Genomic DNA, 21,212 nt, shown 5'->3' on the forward strand with positions numbered 1-21,212 from the left:
GCAGTTATGAGGAGCGGCACCTAACCGGTGAAAACCGGCTAGGAACCTGACCGGAGTCTGAAGCGCGCGCCTTGGCTTGCTTGCTCGCTTGCTATCGATCTGACCTGTACGGGAGTCTTGCCAGAAACAGCCAACCTAAACAGCCTAGCTATAGCCAATCGTGAATAACCAGAGGCACCACATCACTGAGCAAAAACACAGCTGCTGCGGGTGGCGTGATTGGGGGTGTGCGAGTTAAGACAGAGTGTTTGTTCCCTGTTTATCTGCTGGCTGTTCTCCCACTGGGACTTCATGAGTGTGTGTGTGTGTTTGAGGGAGTGGGGGGTTATAATGCCTACATCACATGGAAAGATTGATTGACTCACTGTTCCTCTCCTCCTGAAACGCAAGATAGCGACAGCTTCGTAGGCTAGCCTAGACTACATGAGGAAATCCTCAGAAGCTTGCATCAGTGTGCCCAATTTATTTTTACTGGTAATGTGAGACCTTTTATAAACTACATCCAAAGTGTCGAGTTTGTTCCTCCATCTAAAGATCACAACCCATTGTCTGGGTTTTCACAACACAGTCAAATGGACATTTACATCAGGATTTGTCATTTCAATTTGTGCAAGGAGAGAGGAAGTAATGATTTGTTGAATCCTAATGCGTTACCTATCTCATCTTTGGTTCTGGGGAGAGGAGAGAGACAAAACCGGGAAGGGAGGGTGAGGACTGAGGAGGGGTAAAGGCGGAACAAACCGGTGTGCCCGGATACACGCTGTAGCGGCTCGCCCGCACTGCAGTAACTCTTAGCACGCCGAGGATGCACAAGACCTGTGAGTACATTATATTTCCTCCTCGTGTTAAATGGGTGAATTTGAACCCACAGTGGATTCTCGGGCTTGATCTATTTTCCTTATGGATGGATCGTGAATTTTCTGTGCCTGTCACTGATATGGACAGGTGGACTGCAGCTAATACATGTAGCGTATTGAATCTCAAAGAGCTGAAAGTCTAATAAGAGTCGTTACTAAACCCGTTTTAGACTAATACACTTAGATTTTCAGCACCCCGTCTACATTTCGGGAGCTGTCCACCTGTCCAAGTGCTGAATTGGCGTGTACATTAGTTGACTTGAAGCGAGTGTTTTGTTTTGTGCACCGCTCCTGTGATGTAAGTAGCCAATAGCATGTGGATGACTAGACAACCAACAGTGCGGCATGTTTGAGAATGACTCTTGGACAATTTCACAAGATTAGTAGAGGAAACTCTATCATATCATATGATAGCCTGTATGTAGCATAACCACAATAGATTTGTTGCTTTGTTATTGTAGCATTTTGTTTAGCAATGGACTTGCATTTGGTGTAACAGTAGCCTAAAGTTATTGTTTGCACGTTTAACAGTATTTTTTAATTTTGCTTAACCTGTCATTTGTGCACTTGAAAAAGGCAGAGTGAATAGGCGTTATATCGGGGACAGTGCATTCTTCAGGTGAAATTCCACTATTTGCCATGCTCACTTTACAACAGGATTAGCTAGTTTGGAAGTTTTTGGACGGAGTCCAATCTATAAACTCATGATCACACTCGGAATGGATGCTCACTAATGAGGAGGACCGGTGAGAGTACTTGAAAGATCACACAGTTCCACTCACAATCCTTTAAACATGTAGCCTACAGTGAATTGTGTTCACCTCTTCAGCAAAAGTGAGTCTGATTACACCAAGAGTGTCTATCTGTGTAACAGGGACAGCCTTAACCAAACGTGGCATACTCTAGTACTGGCAACTGAATGTGGGCATCCCCTTTAAACACGTGTAGCAGGTCCAACTGTGGTAATCTGTTGTTGGACTGGTGCCAAGGGCTCACCACTGCCAGAAGCTGAGTTTCTGAAATGAGATATTGTCTCCTACAAGACAAAATCGATTTAAAATTGGCAACTGTAGGTTGTAAACCAGATTTTTGTAACTGTTGGACAGACAATTACAAGAATCATCAGGTCATAAATATTAGGATATTGTTTTATGTTAAAGACATTTTCATGCCCAAGTAAAACATGTTCAATAATGAAGGAACACAAATAATACATGTGCTACACAGAAGGGCCTTTCCCAGAATCAAGTAGCCTGAAATGTAAATTAATTGAACAGGCCCTTTCACCTACAGTATGTCTCAGGGCTTTCTCATTGTCTGATCCAAGGATCCCTCAAAGATCTTCAGAGTAGGAGAGGGTGTTATCGATTGCTCCAGGCGTGCTCGATGATGTGTCCCGTAGGTACAGATCTGGGACCAGCTTCCCATCCTCCAATCCTATCCTTAACCATTAGTGGGGAAAATGCAAAACTTACCCAAGAACAGCATCTAGGGGAAACTTCACCCTACACTGTTATCTATTCACATATGGTCAGTATTCACTACCTATGACTAATGTTTCACGACTGGTGGCTTGACAAGTTTATATTTTATCTCACAATGATTTATTTATTCAAGATCATTTTACTGCAGATGAACTTCAGCCTATTCTATATGTCACATCACGTTATGCTCAGATACACTCCATTTGTCATCATAAAGGAGCCTAATGCGCTCAAAAATAATATGAATGATTGGTCTTTGCCAGATGCAATTTATTGAGTAGGTCATGATGCTAACAGTTCAGTTGGTAGGCAGGATTTCCGTCCCTCTATCCATGCACAATGTAATCCACTCTACCTGCAGACAGTATGGGCCTGCTTCTGTGTGGTTCAAGGACTATGGATATTTATGCCAGATTGAGAGAGAATGAGAAGAAGCAAGAAAGAGATGGAGAGAAAAAGAGATGGAAAGAGAGGGAGAGAGAGCATAAGATGGAGAGAAAGAAAGATGGGAGGGGTGTGTGTGGTGGGGTGAGCGGGGACAATGTGATCACACTCCTCTCGAAGGACATTCACGTAACCTTCCTGGAGTGTGCATGCAGCAGCAACCCCCTCCTCACTTGCAGAGTGCAGCAGTGGCAATGAGACACACACACACACACACACACACACCATAAAGCAGCATCCCCCTGACAGGTGTCCTGGATTCTGACATTCAAAATCCCCAGGTTTGACAGTGTTCATTAAAGATAATGATGTCTCACTGCTCCATGGGAAATGGTTTCACTGTAACGCTGAATGAACAGAACATGAGCATAATGTCATATGACTAATGATTACATCACTGATATGAATCGGAATCTAATAATATCGATTGACTCAGCCAGGAATCAAATCCTTTTTTGGTACCATGTTTGGGAAAAAAAGGCATGTCCTTGTACTCAGTGGTGCATAAAAGTTTTTTAAAGGCTTTTCAAAGTCATCATTCTCATCAGAGCGGGCGACTTCGCCCTTCACAGTCCTTGTGTAATCAAAGGCAAATTTTCCCCACAGATGTGACCACACTGACACACTCACTGGAAACTGAGCCACCACTGCTAATACTGACCCAGTAAGCAAAATTACATAGAGAATATGTCTTTTAGACGTCTTTTTCTGACGTTGAAATCAGGTGCATTTTAGGTGCTGAATGAAAGGTGAAAATACGTATTTTCCGGATGTCAAAAAGATTTACAGACATTGAAAATCCGTATTTTTCAGTCATTGATTCTATGTCCAAATTTCTGCAAATACATTATTTCAAGCCTCTTAATATACTGTAGGAAAGAGGAACCAACTGAAGATTGTGACAGAATATGTATTATTGCTCCCATCTGTCACATACATTTAAGCTAGCTTTTCAAAGCATTCCAACCTACAGAATAAACCAACAGACCACTTCAACTACAATAGCATTCTTAGTAGCAGTAAAAACAAAATAAATCTTGCTTTGACTGTGATATGTTTATCTACCTTAGTTAGCTCCGTTTCTGCTGAATTACCAAAATGTAAATGTTAAAAAAACACTTGAAAAGCATGCTGGGTATTATTCTAATGAGCTCCTCTCCCAAACAAGTACATATTTGATCTGAACAAATCATAGACATCTAAGCTATGTTTTCACAAGTTTAACATCACAGTACGACACAGTTTAGTACAGTAGAGCACAGTAGAGTACAGTGCGCTACAGTACGGTATAGGATAGCGGAGTTTTTCAGTAGAGTAGACTACAGTAGAGTATGGTACAGTACAGTTTAGTTCAGTAGAGTACATTAGAGTAAAGTAGGGTATAATACAGTACACTTTACTTTTCCTTACTGTACTCTGTGCTCTACTGTATGTTTATTTACTGTGCACTGTACTCTGCTGTGCTCTATTGTACTGTACCGTGCTGTCCAAACTTGTCAAACATAGATATCTATGATTGAATCTGACCAAATCTGAACCAATTATAGACGTTTATGTTTGGGCCAAATATAGGCCGATCCGGACGTCTGTGGACATTGAAATCAAGGCCGGTCCAGACCGGACAAAATCTGAACCAAACACGGATGTCTATGTTTGGTTCAGATTTGGTCCGGTCCGGACTGCATCAAAAAAAGACAAAAAAAGACCAATCCAGACAGTACTAAAAAAAAAAAATACATCCAAAAGACATTGCCGTCTGTAAATGCTTAGCGGGGAGTGGGTACAACAGGAATTTAGCTGCATACGGTGATGCAGAACACTGCATCAAGTACCTTTTGAGATGGTGTACCTGAGTGGTGTACCTGAGTATGGTGTTGTTAGAGAGATAATTTCAACCAGATGATTTACTTGAACTAAACTGTTGGATTTATTTTCAGTGTTTACTGAGCTAGTGTTTTGTTATTGCTCTCTCTTTTAGAAGAAAAGGCCAACATTTTGCAAGTATAGATATAGTATGTTTCTTGACTAGTTCTTGACAATCCAACCTGGTCTCAGAGCATTTCGTATTATTCTTATTGTAAATCTGAGACACTCCATTTAGTATGATATGTTACATTTGGTATGGTTACATAAAACAGATGGGTAGTTAAGGCAAAAAAATGTAAGTAGTATAATTGGTTGGGGTGGATGGAAGGGTGTATAACACAAATGTCTAGCAACCTAAAGGTTGCGAGTTCAGATCTAATCACGGACAAATTAAAATGTTTTGCTAATTAGCAACTTTAACTACTTACCACTTTTTAGCTACTTTGCAACTACTTAGCATGTTAGCTAACCCTTCCCCTAACACTAACCTTAAACCTTTTAGCTAACCCTTCCCCTGACCCTAACATTAACCCTTTAACCTAACTCCTAAACTTAAGCCTAAATCCTAGCCTAGCAAACGTTAGCATGCTAGCTAATGTTAGCAACCTAGCCACCTAGCTAGAATTCATAACATAAATGTTTTGCAAATTCGTAACATATAGTACATTTTACAAATTCGTAATATATTGTACATTTTGCAAATTCATAACATTAATACGAATTGTAATTCGTAACAGATCATATGAAATGGGTGTGAATTGTAAATCACAATATCACACAAATTAATACATACCATACAAAACTTAATATTACATACTAAATGGAGTGTTTCGGATTTACATACAGAATAATACGAAATGATCTGAGACCAGGTTGGATAATCTGTCTTTTGCAGGAAGATGGAATCGGAGTAGGTATCCCTATTGATCTGGGTATACTATAAATCCATACAAACTCATCCACCGGAGACCACACTCTTTGAGAACCGAGAGAAAGATCATCTATCCTTCCTTTTACCTGACACACTGTGTGTGGACCAAAGCCAGTTAAAGGTGAGAGAGAACAAAAGCACAGAATGTACACAGCACAACTGGAACCCACAGTAAACCACTGACTGAACACAATGTCCTTCCTCGGTGAGGGAAGAGACAGTCAGAGAGCATCAATCTGTCTGACTCACCGTCAGTGAACATATCCAAGACTGTCCATCAAAACCCAGTCGTACCTGCCGCACCACATGACCAGCTCTGGCATTGAGACCGCCAGTCCTGTGTGAGTTGGTGTGTAACCGTGTGAGTGGACGTAGCTAGGAGGAGGGAGGTCCCACTTAGTCAGTGAAGATCCCAATACACCCAAGAGACTGTCCATCACATCAAGACCCAGCCATTACTGACTTTACATAACCACATAACCAGGTCTGGCCTGGAGACAGCCAGTCCTGTGTGTGTGTGTGGAAGTAGCCCAGTGTGTGTGAGTGGGTGGAGGTATCTAGGAGGAGGGGGTGGCCGTTGTCTTCTCAGGCCGGATGCAGAACATCCTCGAGCAGAACTTAGACATGGCCACGGCTCTGCTGGCGGGAGAGAAGCTGAAGGAGCTGATCCTGCCTGGCTCTTCCCAGGATGAGAAGGGAGGAATGCTGGCCGGCCTTATGGTCCAGCTTAAACTGGAGCTACCATTTGACCGCGTCGTCACCATCGGCACCGTCATCATACCCATCCTGCTCGTCACTCTTGTCTTCACAAGGAACTTTGCAGGTCAGTGGGTCAGCAAGACGGCAGACCTGGCTTTAACTATTATTTGAAATAATATACTTTATTTGTGCTTGTCTGGGGCAATTGAACCAGTAGAATAGTTGCAAAAGTGCAAACACCGCCCCTTTTGGCACTCCAGGCAGACAAGAGCAAACACTCAAAATATTGAAAATATTTTGAATAGTATTTGAATCCAGGTCTGGCAGACAGCCACTAGCGGGGCCTGTGACAGTGCCATGCTGCTGTTGTAAACACCAAACACACACAGCCGGTTGGGAAGGGAACTGTATGTCCTAACGTGTTGTTGTTAACTCACATCACATCAGCCTCTCACTTTACACTGAACCAGAACACAGATACTAGTAGACAGCTGTAGTAGCTTTATGTTATTCATACTATGGCATTGGTATATTTAAAAAACAACAACAAAGGTTTCTCTCACAGACCATGCCCCAACAACATTGGCATTCATAATGTCTAACAGTAGGAGGACATTATCCTGAAGAGTTTAGTTGTGCTCTATTGGTGCTTTTCCAGAGAGTCTTACCCCCACACCAGGTTGTCACCAGTGTTTTATGTTAATGTGAGCTCTAAAGTTATCGTGTTTCCATCAGGAGTATGACACTAAAGATTTGTGGTGAGCTGAATCAACAACCTCTGCATCATTTCATGTTGTGTTGCTGCCATGCTGTGTTGTCGTCTAAGGTCTCTCTTTATGTAGTGTTGTGGTCTCTCTCTTGTCGTGATGTGTGATGCGCGTTTTAATCCCGTCCCAGGGGCTGAAAAAAAAGACAAAACACACATCACGACAAGAGACACCACAACACTACATAAAGAGAGACCTAAGACAACATAGCATGGCAGCAACATGTGACAACACAGCATGGTAGCAACACAACATGGAGGCAGGAGGCCTTTTTGTAGGCTGTCATTGGAAATAAGAATGTATTCTTAACTGACTTGCCTAGTTAAATAAAGGTAAATAAATGTAAAAAATCATGACTGTTGGTTTGTAAGAAGGTGTTAAAGTTCACAGTTAGCCATTGTTATGTAAATTAAACCTTAAAAGTGCCTAGGGCCTTGCCTTGGCTCCAAGTCTGAGCAGGGCCGCTGGAGCCATGGCCCAGTGAGACACGGGTGCCGGCACGCGTCGATGGAAACAGAAAAGTCTGAACCTTTTGGGTAAAACACTCAGGTAAATCCTCAGACGAAATGCACCATATCATTTTTTTTATCAGAATGATAGATCTGGGAAATGTAGGGTTAAGTATGCAGTGATTTTGGTTTTTGGTGTGAGAGATCAGTTCAGAGATTAGACTGGGCTACTGTAGTGAACAGAGAGGAGAGGAGAGAAAGGAAAGCTCAATGCTGAGTCAGGCTGTCTGCATAGCAGCACCAACCAGCTGTGACTGAGCATTTCTCTTAGTACCGGCCGGGAAGTACTGGTCCGACAGAGGATGGGATTGGGTGGGAGCCCATGTCTGCATTCTCTGCACTGCTCCTCTTCAAAACATGGGTTGCCAACGTGACCCATTTGATAGGCCCCACAAACCTCAAGTGCCATGGCAACAACCGAAGACAGCAGTGCAATGTGGACTATATTTAATTTATGTACAATACTTATTGTATTGATGTCATTGGTTGCTACCCTTAAATTGAACAAATTATGTTGGATTTAAATCTCAGGCAAAGTACAATACCAAATGAAGGAGCCTACAGGCCAAATATGAACGTGTGCAAATTTGAAGAGCAATCACAAACTTTCTCAAGCCTGAAAAACAGCCCTTTCCCAGACACCGTACCCACCCCAGCCCTCAGACACCTGGCTCAGCACTTTGCAGTCAGTGTGTAATATTCTCATGCTCAGTTCAACAATCATTAAATGAAAGTCACAAATGCACCTCAGGGCCAGATGCACCCTGAACCTACCAGACCTTGTCAGTCGGCCGTCGAATGGCCTTGCTGCTACCATACTCAAGCATAACAGGGAAAGAATGGATGGAATACAAGTGTGGCTTGAAGTGCTGCCTCCTTCTCAGTCTCCTCTGCAGATGGTTTTATACCATGAATCAGCACTTCCAGAGAGTAATGAAATCTGAGAAGTCTTCTGACACAAATGGATGAAATGAATCAATGGTATTTCCCTCACATAGGAAACATCTATAAAATCAACATAATATCAAGGACTGGCTGTTAGAGGAAAGTTTGACAACTAATTTTTTATTCATTTGATTCACTTACTGTAAATAGATTACAAACATCCATTACCCTCAGTCATGTTGTAATGTCAGATTATGAGGCTAACTCTCTCCTTCTTTTCCCCTCTCAGAGGAGTCGATCTACTGCTACACGCCTCACAACTTCACCCGTGACCAGGCCCTGTACGCACGAGGCTACTGCTGGACAGAGCTGCGTGACACTGTTCCCGGGGTGGAGCCTGACCTTCGACCTTCGCTGTTTGAGCACAAGTTCCTACCCTACGCCCTGCTGGCCTTCGCCGGCATCATGTACATCCCTGCTTTGGGCTGGGAGTTCATGGCCTCCACAAGACTTACCTCCGAGCTCAACTTCCTGCTTCACGAGATAGACAACTGCTACCACCGGGCTGCCGAGGGCCGGGCCCCTAAGATCGAGAAGCAGATCCAGTCCAAAGGACCAGGCATCACGGAGAAAGAGAGACGAGAGATCATCGAGAACGCGGAGAAGGAGAAAAGCCCCGAGCAGAACCTGTTTGAGAAGTACCTGGAGAGGCGAGGCCAGAGCAACTTCCTGGCCAAGCTGTACCTTGCGCGCCACCTGGCCATCATGTGCCTCAGCTCCATCCCCATCACCTACCTGAGCGCCTACTGGCACCGCCAGCGCCAGAATGAGTTCAGCTGTGCCCTGGGGGAGCCTCCAGACTCCAGCAGCATCCCTGAGCTGAGGCTCAGCGTCAACTGCAAACTGCCAGCCGTGCAGCTGCAGCGCATTATGGCCGCCGTAGACATCGCCCTGCTGAGCACCATGAACCTTGTCATCCTGGTCAACCTACTGCACCTGTTCGTGGTGCGGAAGTCCAACTTCGTGTTCGACAAACTGCACAAGGTGGGCATCAAGACGCGGCGGCGCTGGCAGAAGTCTCAGTTCTGTGACATCAACATCTTGGCCATGTTCTGTAACGAGAACCGCGACCACATCAAGTCACTCAACCGCCTTGACTTCATCACCAATGAGAGCGACCTCATGTATGACAATGTGGTGAGGCAGCTGCTGGCCGCCCTGGCCCAGTCTAACCATGACGCTACACCCTCTGTGAGGGACTCAGGCATCCAGACCCTAGACCCCAACATGGACCCCTCTCTCTTGGGAGTGGGGGAGCTGGGAGGGGAGCCGCTGGTCATCAAACGACCACGCAAGAAGATGAAGTGGATCCCCAGCTCCAACCCCCTCCCCCAGCCTTTTAAGGTAGGTCCCCATGCATAGGCGGCCTAAATGCTGCCTGCCACAGGTTTGCCTAAACATCAGACTGTTACCATGGTTATCCCATGGATATTCAGTCTGAAAGTTGTCTGTCTAAAAAATACGCAAGTCTACAAGTCAAGATGTTGAATAAAATGACATTTCCACTTACTTTAGCGGTTGTCCGTGCTGTTGGTGCTTTTGACGGTAGGAGGTGGAGATAGGGTATCCACAGGAAAGTGTTGTTTACCTGACTTTTTGTGGTTCTGTCACTTGCATTTTCAATCTCCTGATGCATTTTGCACGATGTGCAACATGTAAACAATAGCCAAATTTACCGAACATAGTCAATCGAACCACGTTTCCTCGCAATCAGATGGAAGCGTTTGTGAAATTTGACAGCTGATTGTGTGGGACAACATTCACTCTGTGGTTCGGTTAGACTTGGCCATATTGTGCAAATGTTTGTCGCATACAAAAAAAATGATATACAGACCAGTGTACTGAAGGTCGGGTTGATAACACTTCCCTGTGGATATTTTGTCTCAGATTACCTCCGACATAGGGAAAAACTCAGCGGACAAGAGGTAAAGTAAGTTGAAATGAAGTTTGTTCAACCTTCTGACTTGTAATGGGACTGTTTGTGAATGCTGAGCCTACATGTTAGAGACGAGACTAAGTATTTCACTCTCTGATTCTAAAAGAGGGTAACCACAGGTCTGCATATTCTGGCCAATTATCATGGGCTGGAAATGCGATCTGTTTGTCTAAAGCTGAATTACACATAGTAGGCTAAGTCTATTGTTGTTATGACTAATTACCGCCAATAAAAAAAGGATATTCCTGATTTCCAACCCAAATGAACTGATATTGATTCATCTTCTCACACTAAGAAACCAACCTGTGGATTTCCTTCCGATTAATGCCTTAGGATATTCATCTAAATTAATATGCAATAAAATAGTCTTCACCCACTGTGCTGAACAACCAAAGCACCTGTCACGTGTGCTCCCTCTCCGGCCTCTAGGTCACCAGGCTGCTCGTTATGGCGTACACCTGTCACCATCGTTACTCGCACCTGCGTGTCATCAGACTCACCTGGACTCCATCACTTCCCTGATTACCTTCCCTATAAATGTCACTCCCTTTGGTTCCTTCCCCAGGTGTTATTGTTTCTGTTTCAGTTTCCTGTCTGTGTGTTCGTGTTTTGTTAATTTGTTTATTAAATTATGCACTCCCTGAACTTGCTTTCCAACTTCCAGTGCACATGTTACAGCACCACTTACTGTAGAGTGGGTTTGTTCAGTGTACTAGAACAATATCTGAGATATTCGTATCAGCATTTATTGAGAAGACTTGACATGATGTTTCCGATTGAAAAGGCCCTTAGAGAAATGAGGCCCTCACCAAGAGATGGTACCAAACTCTCTAAAGGAAGAGAACCTACTCGGTTTTAAAGGATCTGTCATGGATTCCCCCTTAGTATGTGTATATATGTGCGCTCTGTTCCCCATTGTCCTTGTTGATTATTGTTCCATGTCCGTTGGTCTTGTGAGTACCTGTGCTCTGTTGTGTCGGCTTGCATGTTACTGTGTTAATGTGCAATTGTTATTACTGGTCTCGTCCCGTGTCTTGTTATTATGGGTCTTGTCCAGTGTCTTGTTATTACGGGTCTCGTCCAGTGTATTTATTAGAGGATTACACCTCACTCTTTGTTTGGGTTACAGCCCTGTGTTATATATATACGTGTTTGTTTTGGGCTTCGTCCCCGTCATGTTCATGATGAACGCTATTTTGGGTAGAGAAATAAAAAAAAAGATTTCGTATTCCTGCGCCTGTCTCCTATCATTATACAACCTAACAGGATCGTTCACTTTTTAAGTTTGAGCTTTTTTGCAAATTATCTAGTGTTGTTTCATCCCAACTATTTTAAAGTTTGTTAAAACCAGAGGTAACCCTTAGTAAGTCGGAAAAAACCCTTGGTAAAAATAAGCTAAAACTTCACAAAAGTGAACTATCCCTTTAATAATCTAATTCTACTTGGGATAATTGTACTAACTGTCCATGTCTGTCCATGGTGAAGGAACCTCTGACAATGACACGTTTGGAGAACAGCACTAAGACTGAGAAGCCCAAACCGGTGAGGAGGAAACCAGTGGCAGAGAACTATATTGCTCCATTAAGCAAGAGCACACAGTACCCGCCCTCTGCCAAAGGTACTGTACTGAGAGCAGTGACATTACTGTAGAAATTATGGTAATAGAAAGTTACTCAGAATTTTGCTATATTTCTCTATTTTAGATATTTGACTAAAACTGCTTTTGAATAGAAAAGTGCTTCAGGAATGCCACATACTGTAAATAAAGTTGTACAACTCATGCACAATTTGATCCTGCTATTGTGTTCTATCCCCTTACCATATCTGTTGAATGCCCGACTGTAGATATGAGCGCAATGGAGAAAAAGAACAGTCGCAACTTTACCCTGGATGTCCACCCATACATGCTGACCATCCGTAAGCCCACCAAGGTAGAGGCAGTCAGCACAGAGCCTCTGCCCCCTGACCACACCCTGGACTCTGTGTTCATTGAGGGCACACACACCATCGTCCATGTCTCTGCTTCTATCACAGGTAAGGTTGCCATGCCTCATCTCAGGAGGAATCTGTCACCAAGGCAACCAAACCTTATTCTATATATTCCTGTCTCCCCTGATTCTTTTTGGCATTTTAGAGAATGGAAAGAAAGGAGAGAACTGAGAAAAAGCCAACTCTAACAGAATGCTTAACCTAATGCAATGGTGACCCAGAGTTTTGCATGACCACTTTGTCTTTATAGACGACAAGTAGGCTATAACTAGGGTCTAAAAATGTTCCTGGTTAGGTCATGTGGTCAGGAAAAATCTGTGGGCCTGTGTACAATACCATTGTTTTCTCTCTCTCCCTCTTCAGAAAAGAAAGATTGCACCCCAGAGTCCACCAACACGGTCGTCTCTACAATGACCGTCCCCACCAGCATCTATCTGAACGGTGCCACTCCCAGCCCCAACCCACCCTCCCTTGCTGACTGCCACCCTACAGATTCCCTGATCGAACAAGAGGAGCCCGAAGCCCAGCCTGCAGTCTTTACTCGGATCCCTTCCCACCAGCTTCTAAGTATGCACCAGATACTCAGTATGGAGGAAGATGGGGCTGGAGGCCAGGGGGCCAGACTGGCTGAGAGACCCGTGGGGGAACTAATCGCTGCTGGGGAGTGCTGAGGAGACACACACGTCCCCCCTCAAAATATGTCCCCAAACACAGCAACATGTACTCACCACTTCCATGCCAATCACTGTCTGCCTATAGAAAAAAAAACCTTGTCCTCCTGACCACACAGTTGTGCTGTGCTCACAACGCACCTCTTCTCTGGTGAAGGGACTGAGTGAGGGTGCCGATGGTGCTGAACCATCATTTTTTGATGAAGATTTAACAAGATGCAGCAAAAGAGAGGATACTGGTTCAATATGTGCTGATCAACCCTGTCATCTGCTGTAACTCTCTCAGCACTTGATTTGTCCAGGATGGGAAGCAAGGAGACTTTGTTGAAATGCAGACAGCATTTGTTGCTCATATCCTTGACTTGGAGAGGAAGCAGCTCATATTACAAGAGCTAGGAAAGAGAAAAGGGAAGGTGGAATGCTTTTTACACACATTTTAGTGAAGCATACCATGTAAAAGACTGCTTTACCAACAGTTAAATTCTGAAAACATGTTTATAAAAACATTACTATCAATGCTTATTGTCCCTCTATCCAAGTATACTGAAAGCCCATGCAATACGTTTAAAAATCTGCACTGCAATATATGCAAAAGAATATGCAATAATGTATACACTTTCAACTTACAAGACATTTTACATACTGTAAATCATCTATAGACTCTGTAGCCCTATGTCGGTTGTTGTGGTGTGCTTCACACATACATGGTCAATTAGTTAATCAGTGTCATTTGACCACACAGAGGACAGAGGAGGCGAACTGAGAATGCACCTACCTTACTGAAGATTGGGCTCAGAAGTTGCAATCTGTAACTTTAATTTTCCCAGTGGCACACACCTATCCAAGAAGTGAAACAAAAACAAATGGTTACATTCGTTTTAGTTCCCCTTTAGTTTACAAACAAGTGTAGGGGCAGTACTTTTGAGTGGGAATGAAAGTTACAGATGGCAACTTTAATGGGTTCCTCTCACACCACTAGTGCACTTATTATGTGAGGTTGATTGATCCATCCAATAAGGAAGTCATATAATAGATTTTCTTGTGTAAAATACATGTCAGATTCAGAAACACTTTCACTTTAATGAATATAGGCAAGAATATGCATAATAATTTTTTGCCAACATTTTGCATTGAAGTTACAACCTTCTTGCTATGAATCTACAAATGTGTTCCAACCTTGCCACCTCTCAATGTCAGTGTTTGTCCCTATATGTGCCCTAATGACTGTGATAGTTACTCTGAACTGTTGAGCTGTCAAAGTACAGTCGACTTTACACCAGCACTGCATTTCAACTGAAACCTGGACTCATTTGGGGACATTACAGTCACCCCCAGCTGGACATTGCAGTCACTCCCAGCTCTTCTTGTGAAAGTTTTGAAGAATAAGTGAAGTGATACGTAGATAAAGAAAACATTGTACACAATGAAATATACAGCATCTGAATGCTTTGCTTTTGACTGTCCTACCATTTCACCATAGCCATAGGCCTGCCTTGCCACGTGCCACCACATTGAGAGCAACAACAGCACCCCATCTCAGTAACACTTTCTCATCGTGCTGTCTCATTACTCACCAAAGACAATGAAATGAACGAATGAAAAGTACAGTACTGTAGTTAGTAGAATTGTTATCAGGATATAAAAGCACCTTTCACCAGGTATGATGCCGTAGACAAGGGGATATGTGTAGCAAACAACCACCATCAACCGTATGTCTGAGCAATTGGTAGCCAAAACTGAACAGTGATGGCAGACCAATCTACAACAAGCAGGTATTTTTCATGAACACGCTATGAGGATTCCGCTATGCTGTGAATCTGTCATCTTGGGCAATAAAACATGTATAAAAGGGCATGTAAAAAGGTGCATGTAAAAAGGATTAGAAACCCTATAATATTACTTAACCTACCAGTGAGATATAGGGTAAGTGTATGTGGCAATGTAAAGTTGACCTTCCAATTAGATTGATGGTTGTGATGTTCACAGTCTAAAATCCACTAAATGCATGGTTTGGGAAACTACCTGCCTGGGTAGGCTACCTTAGACGTATTATTCAACAGATGCAATCTGAAGGGTGCTTGTCTGGCAATTTTTTAGATGACAAAAAAGACATTAATTTCATGATCTGTGGTTGGCACACTATCCCCTTGATGTACTCAGCACACTAATGCATCCAAAGGCACTTTAAATATGACATGTAGCACAAGTTTATGAGTGTGAGCATGTTGATAGAGCAGCGCTCCTCCTCATGCTTTCTTCGGGGTTGGGGACCTCAGATTGGGGAAAGAAACAGTTTTGTTCCTGAAGGCTCTGTCAGGTAGATTGCCTACATTCCCTGCCTGGGTACAGCTCTAGGAACAGTTGATCCACCCCAAATCCTAGTCCGAGTAAAACAGAGGAAAGACAGTGTAACTTGATCCTGCTCCTTCTTAAGTGGGTGGTGTTTGGTGAAATAAGAGTTGTGGGGGGTTGTAAGATGTAGTCATGAGTAATACACTTTCAAAAAATAAAAGTTGAACATGAGTTATTTCTATACATGTTTCTGTAATTAATAGCATATGCATGAAAATATATATATAAAATACACAATAATAAGAACTACAAGCATATTTCCACCACGAACTACAAGTACCAGAAGGCAACGGCAACAGACGAGTCACAGTCTGACTGAGTACAGGTGAGAGCACACAGGTTGGCTAGCCTGTAAGTTTGCATTCCTATTTATTATATTAATGTAGCTTTAATATTGTAAACTGATATACACCTGATATACACCTGTTTACCAAGGAGCACAAGTAATAGCAAATTTCAATGGAGGCTGCTAGCTCCAAATATGCTAAATATGCTAATGTGAGCCTATATATGCCATTTATCAGATTAAAATAAATGAAGAACGAAAATAAATGAATTGCAAAGACAGGCAATCCAGCTCGTAAAGTTATACATATATAGATAGGAGCTACCAAATGTCATTTTTGGTGAGTTTGGACATTTACAAGCGAATGTAAACGATATACATTGTGCAAATGAATAATGTTTTTATGCATGCTTGTCTGAAGGAAGAACAGTACTGGCTTTGGAGCAGCATGTGTAGGATACATGGTCTGTGGAGTCTGGAGCCGCTAGGGCAACGGGCCTACATGCTCTGCTTGGAGAAGAGGGGAGAGGAGAACGGAGAGGAGAAAAAACGCAAGGAAATCAAGATAGTGGCAGCTCTACAAATAACTTATCCAATGGGCTTTGACCTTCCAAACCCGGCAGAAGGCTAACATAAAGCCCCTCCTCTCCCCTGTACCTATTCCCCAGGTCGTTGCTGTAAATGAGAATGTGTTCACAGTCAACTTACCTGGTAAAATAAGGGTAAAATAAAAATATATATTTAAAAAATGATGCTGTGCCACCTTATTAATTCAGCCACTCACTTAGATTCACTAGCAAGTTAAACTTAGGGGTTGCGGAAAAAAAGGAAAAATAGATCAAATGCATAACAAATATCTTGCTGCGTTTTGAAAAACACAGATGTAAAATACTTCTTATTGTGATTTCTGCTCGGCATCAGACTAATTTCGTGCTTCAGTTGCACTTCTCTAATCAGATGAGAATTCACAAAAGAGCATTGTATCAGCAGACCATGCTTGACTGACATGTAGCTACTTTTCTCCGGTACTTTTACAGCCTCCTTTTCTTGGAAAATGCAAGATTAACTTAAGCAAAACATTAGGAAATGTAGCTGGCTACATTCTTTCTATGGTAAACATTAGAAATATGATGGCAATGCATCGTTTTTCCAAAACATACCTTTTTCAGTGTTAGCTTATTTACTTGAGTGGTTGCCAAAAAGCTTTGCACATAAGCTATTTTCTGACTAATATGTTGCATTAATGTATACTGCTCAAAAAAATAAAGGGAACACTTAAACAACACATCCTAGATCTGAATGAAATAAATAATCTTATTAAATACTTTTTTCTTTACATAGTTGAATGTGCTGACAACAAATTCACACAAAAATAATCAATGGAAATCCAATTTATCAACCCATGGAGGTCTGGATTTGGAGTCACACTCAAAATTAAAGTGGAAAACCACACTACAGGCTGATCCAACTTTGATGTAATGTCCTTAAAACAAGTCAAAATGAGGCTCAGTAGTGTGTGTGGCCTCCACGTGCCTGTATGACCTCCCTACAACGCCTGGGCATGCTCCTGATGAGGTGGCGGATGGTCTCCTGAGGGATCTCCTCCCAGACCTGGACTAAAGCATCCGCCAACTCCTGGACAGTCTGTGGTGCAATGTGGCGTTCGTGGATGGAGCGAGACATGATGTCCCAGATGTGCTCAATTGGATTCAGGTCTGGGGAACGAGCGGGCCAGTCCATAGCATCAATGCCTTCCTCTTGCAGGAACTGCTGACACACTCCAGCCACATGAGGTCTAGCATTGTCTTGCATTAGGAGGAACCCAGGGCCAACCGCACCAGCATATGGTCTCACAAGGGGTCTGAGGATCTCATCTCGGTACCTAATGGCAGTCAGGCTACCTCTGGCGAGCACATGGAGGGCTGTGCGGCCCCCCAAAGAAATGCCACCCCACACCATGACTGACCCACCGCCAAACCGGTCATGCTGGAGGATGTTGCAGGCAGCAGAACGTTCTCCACGGCGTCTCCAGACTCTGTCACGTCTGTCACGTGCTCAGTGTGAACCTGCTTTCATCTGTGAAGAGCACAGGGCGCCGGTGGCGAATTTGCCAATCTTGGTGTTCTCTGGCAAATGCCAAACGTCCTGCACGGTGTTGGGCTGTAAGCACAACCCCCACCTGTGGACGTCGGGCCCTCATACCACCCTCATGGAGTCTGTTTCTGACCGTTTGAGCAGACACATGCACATTTGTGGCCTGCTGGAGGTCATTTTGCAGGGCTCTGGCAGTGCTCCTCCTGCTCCTCCTTGCACAAAGGCGTAGGTAACGGTCCTGCTGCTGGGTTGTTGCCCTCCTACAGCCTCCTCCACGTCTCCTGATATACTGGCCTGTCTCCTGGTAGCGCCTCCATGCTCTGGACACTACGCTGACAGACACAGCAAACATTCTTGCCACAGCTCGCATTGATGTGCCATACTGGATGAGCTGCACTACCTGAGCCACTTGTGTGGGTTGTAGACTCCGTCTCATGCTACCACTAGAGTGAAAGCACCGCCAGCATTCAAAAGTGACCAAAACATCAGCCAGGAAGCATAGGAACTGAGAAGTGGTCTGTGGTCCCCACCTGCAGAACCACTCCTTTATTGGGGGTGTCTTGCTAATTGCCTATAATTTCCACCTGTTGTCTATTCCATTTGCACAACAGCATGTGAAATTTATTGTCAATCAGTGTTGCTTCCTAAGTGGACAGTTTGATTTCACAAAAGTGTGATTGACTTGGAGATACATTGTGTTGTTTGTGTTCCCTTTATTTTTTTGAGCAGTGTATTTTCTGTGAAGGAAAACTATAGTTGCACGTCGCTGATCACTCTATTTAAGCAAAAAAAAAACACTTGACTTTCAATATAAAACTCGATCCCTGTCCATACACAGCTGCACTCACCTGCTCCTCCCACTTTCTCACGTTGCTGTTTACAAACAAACATTGTTACTGGGTCAACTGTTCTGGGGAACTACAATATGCTTCATAATGTAAAATAATGTGACAGGTGAAATGAAGAACATGGACTGCTTTATCTCCTAACTTATTGCACAAGTTGGCCGAAGGTATTTACTTAAAAAGTATCTACAAATATTAAAATATATTTTCAGACCGCAGAGTGAAGAAAAAGCAGCCAACAAGTGCTCAGCATATGTGGGAACTCCTTCAAGACTGTTGGAAAAAGCATTTCAGGTGAAGCTGGTTGAGAGAATGCCAAGAGTGTGCAAAAGGGTGGCTATTTGAAGAATCACACTTTTTTGGTTACTACATGATTCCATGTGTGTTATTTCATAGTATTGATGTCTTGACTATTATTCTACAATGTAGAAAAAAGTAAAAATAAAGAAAAACCCTTGAATGAGTAGGTGTTCTAAAGCTTTAGACCGGTAGTATATATTCGGAACGTATTCGGACCCCTTCACTTTTTCCACATTTTATTACGTTACAGCATTATTCTAAAATTGATTAAATAGTTTTTCCCCTCATCAATCTACACACAATACCCCATGATGAAAAAGCAAAAACAGTTTTTTTGAAATGTTTGCAAATGTATAAAAAATTAAATTATGAAATATGACATTTACATAAGACCATTTACTCAGCACTTTGTTGAAACACCTTTGGCAGTGATTACAGCCTCGAGTCTTCTTGGGTATGACGATACAAGCTTGGCACACCTGTATTTGGGGTGGCAGGTAGCCTAGTGGTTAGAGCGTTGGGCTAGTAACCGAAAGGTTGCTGGATTGAATCCCTGACCTGACAAGGTAAAAATCTGTTGTTCTGCCCTTGAACAAGATAGTTAACCCACTGTTCTCCGGTAGGCCGTCATTGTAAATAAGAATTTGTTCTTAACTTGCCTAGTTAAGTAAAAAATATTTTAAAAAATTGGCTAGTTCTCCCATTCTTCTCTGCAGATCCTCTCAAACTCTGTCAGGTTGGATGGGGAGCGTCGCTGCACAGCTATTTTCAGGTCTCTTCAGAGATGTTTGATTGGATTCAAGTCTGGGCTCTGGCTGGGCCACTCAAGGACATTCAGCGACTTGTCCCAAAGCCACTCCTGCGTTGTCTTGGCTGTGTGCTTAGGGTCATTGTCCTGTTGGAAGGTGAACCTTCGCCCCAGTTTGAGGTCCTGAGCGCTCTGGAGCAGGTTTTCGTCAAGGATCTCTCTGTACTTTACTTTATTCATCTTTCTCTTCGATCCTGACTAGTCTCCCAGTCCCTGCCACTGAAAAACATCCCCACAGCATGATGCTGCCACCACGATGCTTCTCCGTAGGGATTTTATTACATTTACATTTACATTTAAGTCATTTAGCAGACGCTCTTATCCAGAGCGACTTACAAATTGGTGCATTCACCTTATGATATCCAGTAGAACAACCACTTTACAATAGTGCATCTAAATCTTTTAAGGGGGGGGGGGGTGAGAAGGATTACTTTATTCTATCCTAGGTATTCCTTAAAGAGGTGGGGTTTCAGGTGTCTCCGGAAGGTGGTGATTGACTCCGCTGTCCTGGCGTCGTGAGGGAGCTTGTTCCACCATTGGGGTGCCAGAGCAGCGAACAGTTTTGACTGGGCTGAGCGGGAACTGTGCTTCCTCAGAGGTAGGGGGGCCAGCAGGCCAGAGGTGGATGAATGCAGGGCCCTTGTTTGGGTGTAGGGCCTGATCAGAGCCTGAAGGTATGGAGGTGCCGTTCCCTTCACAGCTCCGTAGGCAATCACCATGGTCTTGTAGCGGATGCGAGCTTCAACTGGAAGCCAGTGGAGAGAGCGGAGGAGCGGGGTGACGTGAGAGAACTTGGGAAGGTTGAACACCAGATGGGCTGCGGCGTTCTGGATGAGTTGTAGGGGTTTAATGGCACAGGCAGGGAGCCCAGCCAACAGCGAGTTGCAGTAATCTAGACGGGAGATGACAAGTGCCTGGATTAGGACCTGCGCCGCTTCCTGTGTGAGGCAGGGTCGTACTCTGCGAATGTTGTAGAGCATGAACCTACAGGATCGGGTCACCGCCTTGATGTTAGTGGAGAACGACAGGGTGTTGTCCAGGATCACGCCAAGGTTCTTAGCACTCGGGAGGAGGACACAAGGGAGTTGTCAACCGTGATGGCGAGATCATGGAACGGGCAGTCCTTCCCCGGGAGGAAGAGCAGCTCCGTCTTGCCGAGGTTCAGCTTGAGGTGGTGATCCGTCATCCACACTGATATGTCTGACAGACATGCAGAGATGCGATTCGCCGCCTGGTTATCAGAAGGGGGAAAGGAGAAGATTAATTGTGTGTCATCTGCATAGCAATGATAGGAGAGACCATGTGAGGATATGACAGAGCCAAGTGACTTGGTGTATAGCGAGAATAGGAGAGGGCCTAGAACAGAGCCCTGGGGGACACCAGTGGTGAGAGCGCATGGTGCGGAGACAGATTCTCGCCACGCCACCTG

At 43.8% G+C, this 21,212-nt stretch overlaps 1 protein-coding gene across 1 annotated transcript; it reads left to right on the forward strand.

Annotated features, from left to right (window-relative positions):
* Positions 1–272: 272 nt before the first annotated feature.
* LOC106561405 (pannexin-2) lies at positions 273–15,631 on the forward strand. Its single transcript, XM_014125349.3, has 6 exons — positions 273–818; positions 5,547–6,405; positions 8,732–9,846; positions 11,924–12,056; positions 12,284–12,472; positions 12,791–15,631. The coding sequence occupies exons 2-6, from the start codon at positions 6,177–6,179 to the stop codon at positions 13,096–13,098; spliced, it is 1,974 nt and encodes a 657-aa protein (XP_013980824.2). The 5' UTR covers positions 273–818; positions 5,547–6,176; the 3' UTR covers positions 13,099–15,631.
* Positions 15,632–21,212: the final 5,581 nt, after the last annotated feature.

The sequence above is a fragment of the Salmo salar genome, chromosome 10 (assembly GCF_965601325.2).
Source record: "Salmo salar chromosome 10, fSalSal1, whole genome shotgun sequence".
NCBI classification, from domain to species: Eukaryota; Metazoa; Chordata; class Actinopteri; order Salmoniformes; family Salmonidae; genus Salmo; species Salmo salar.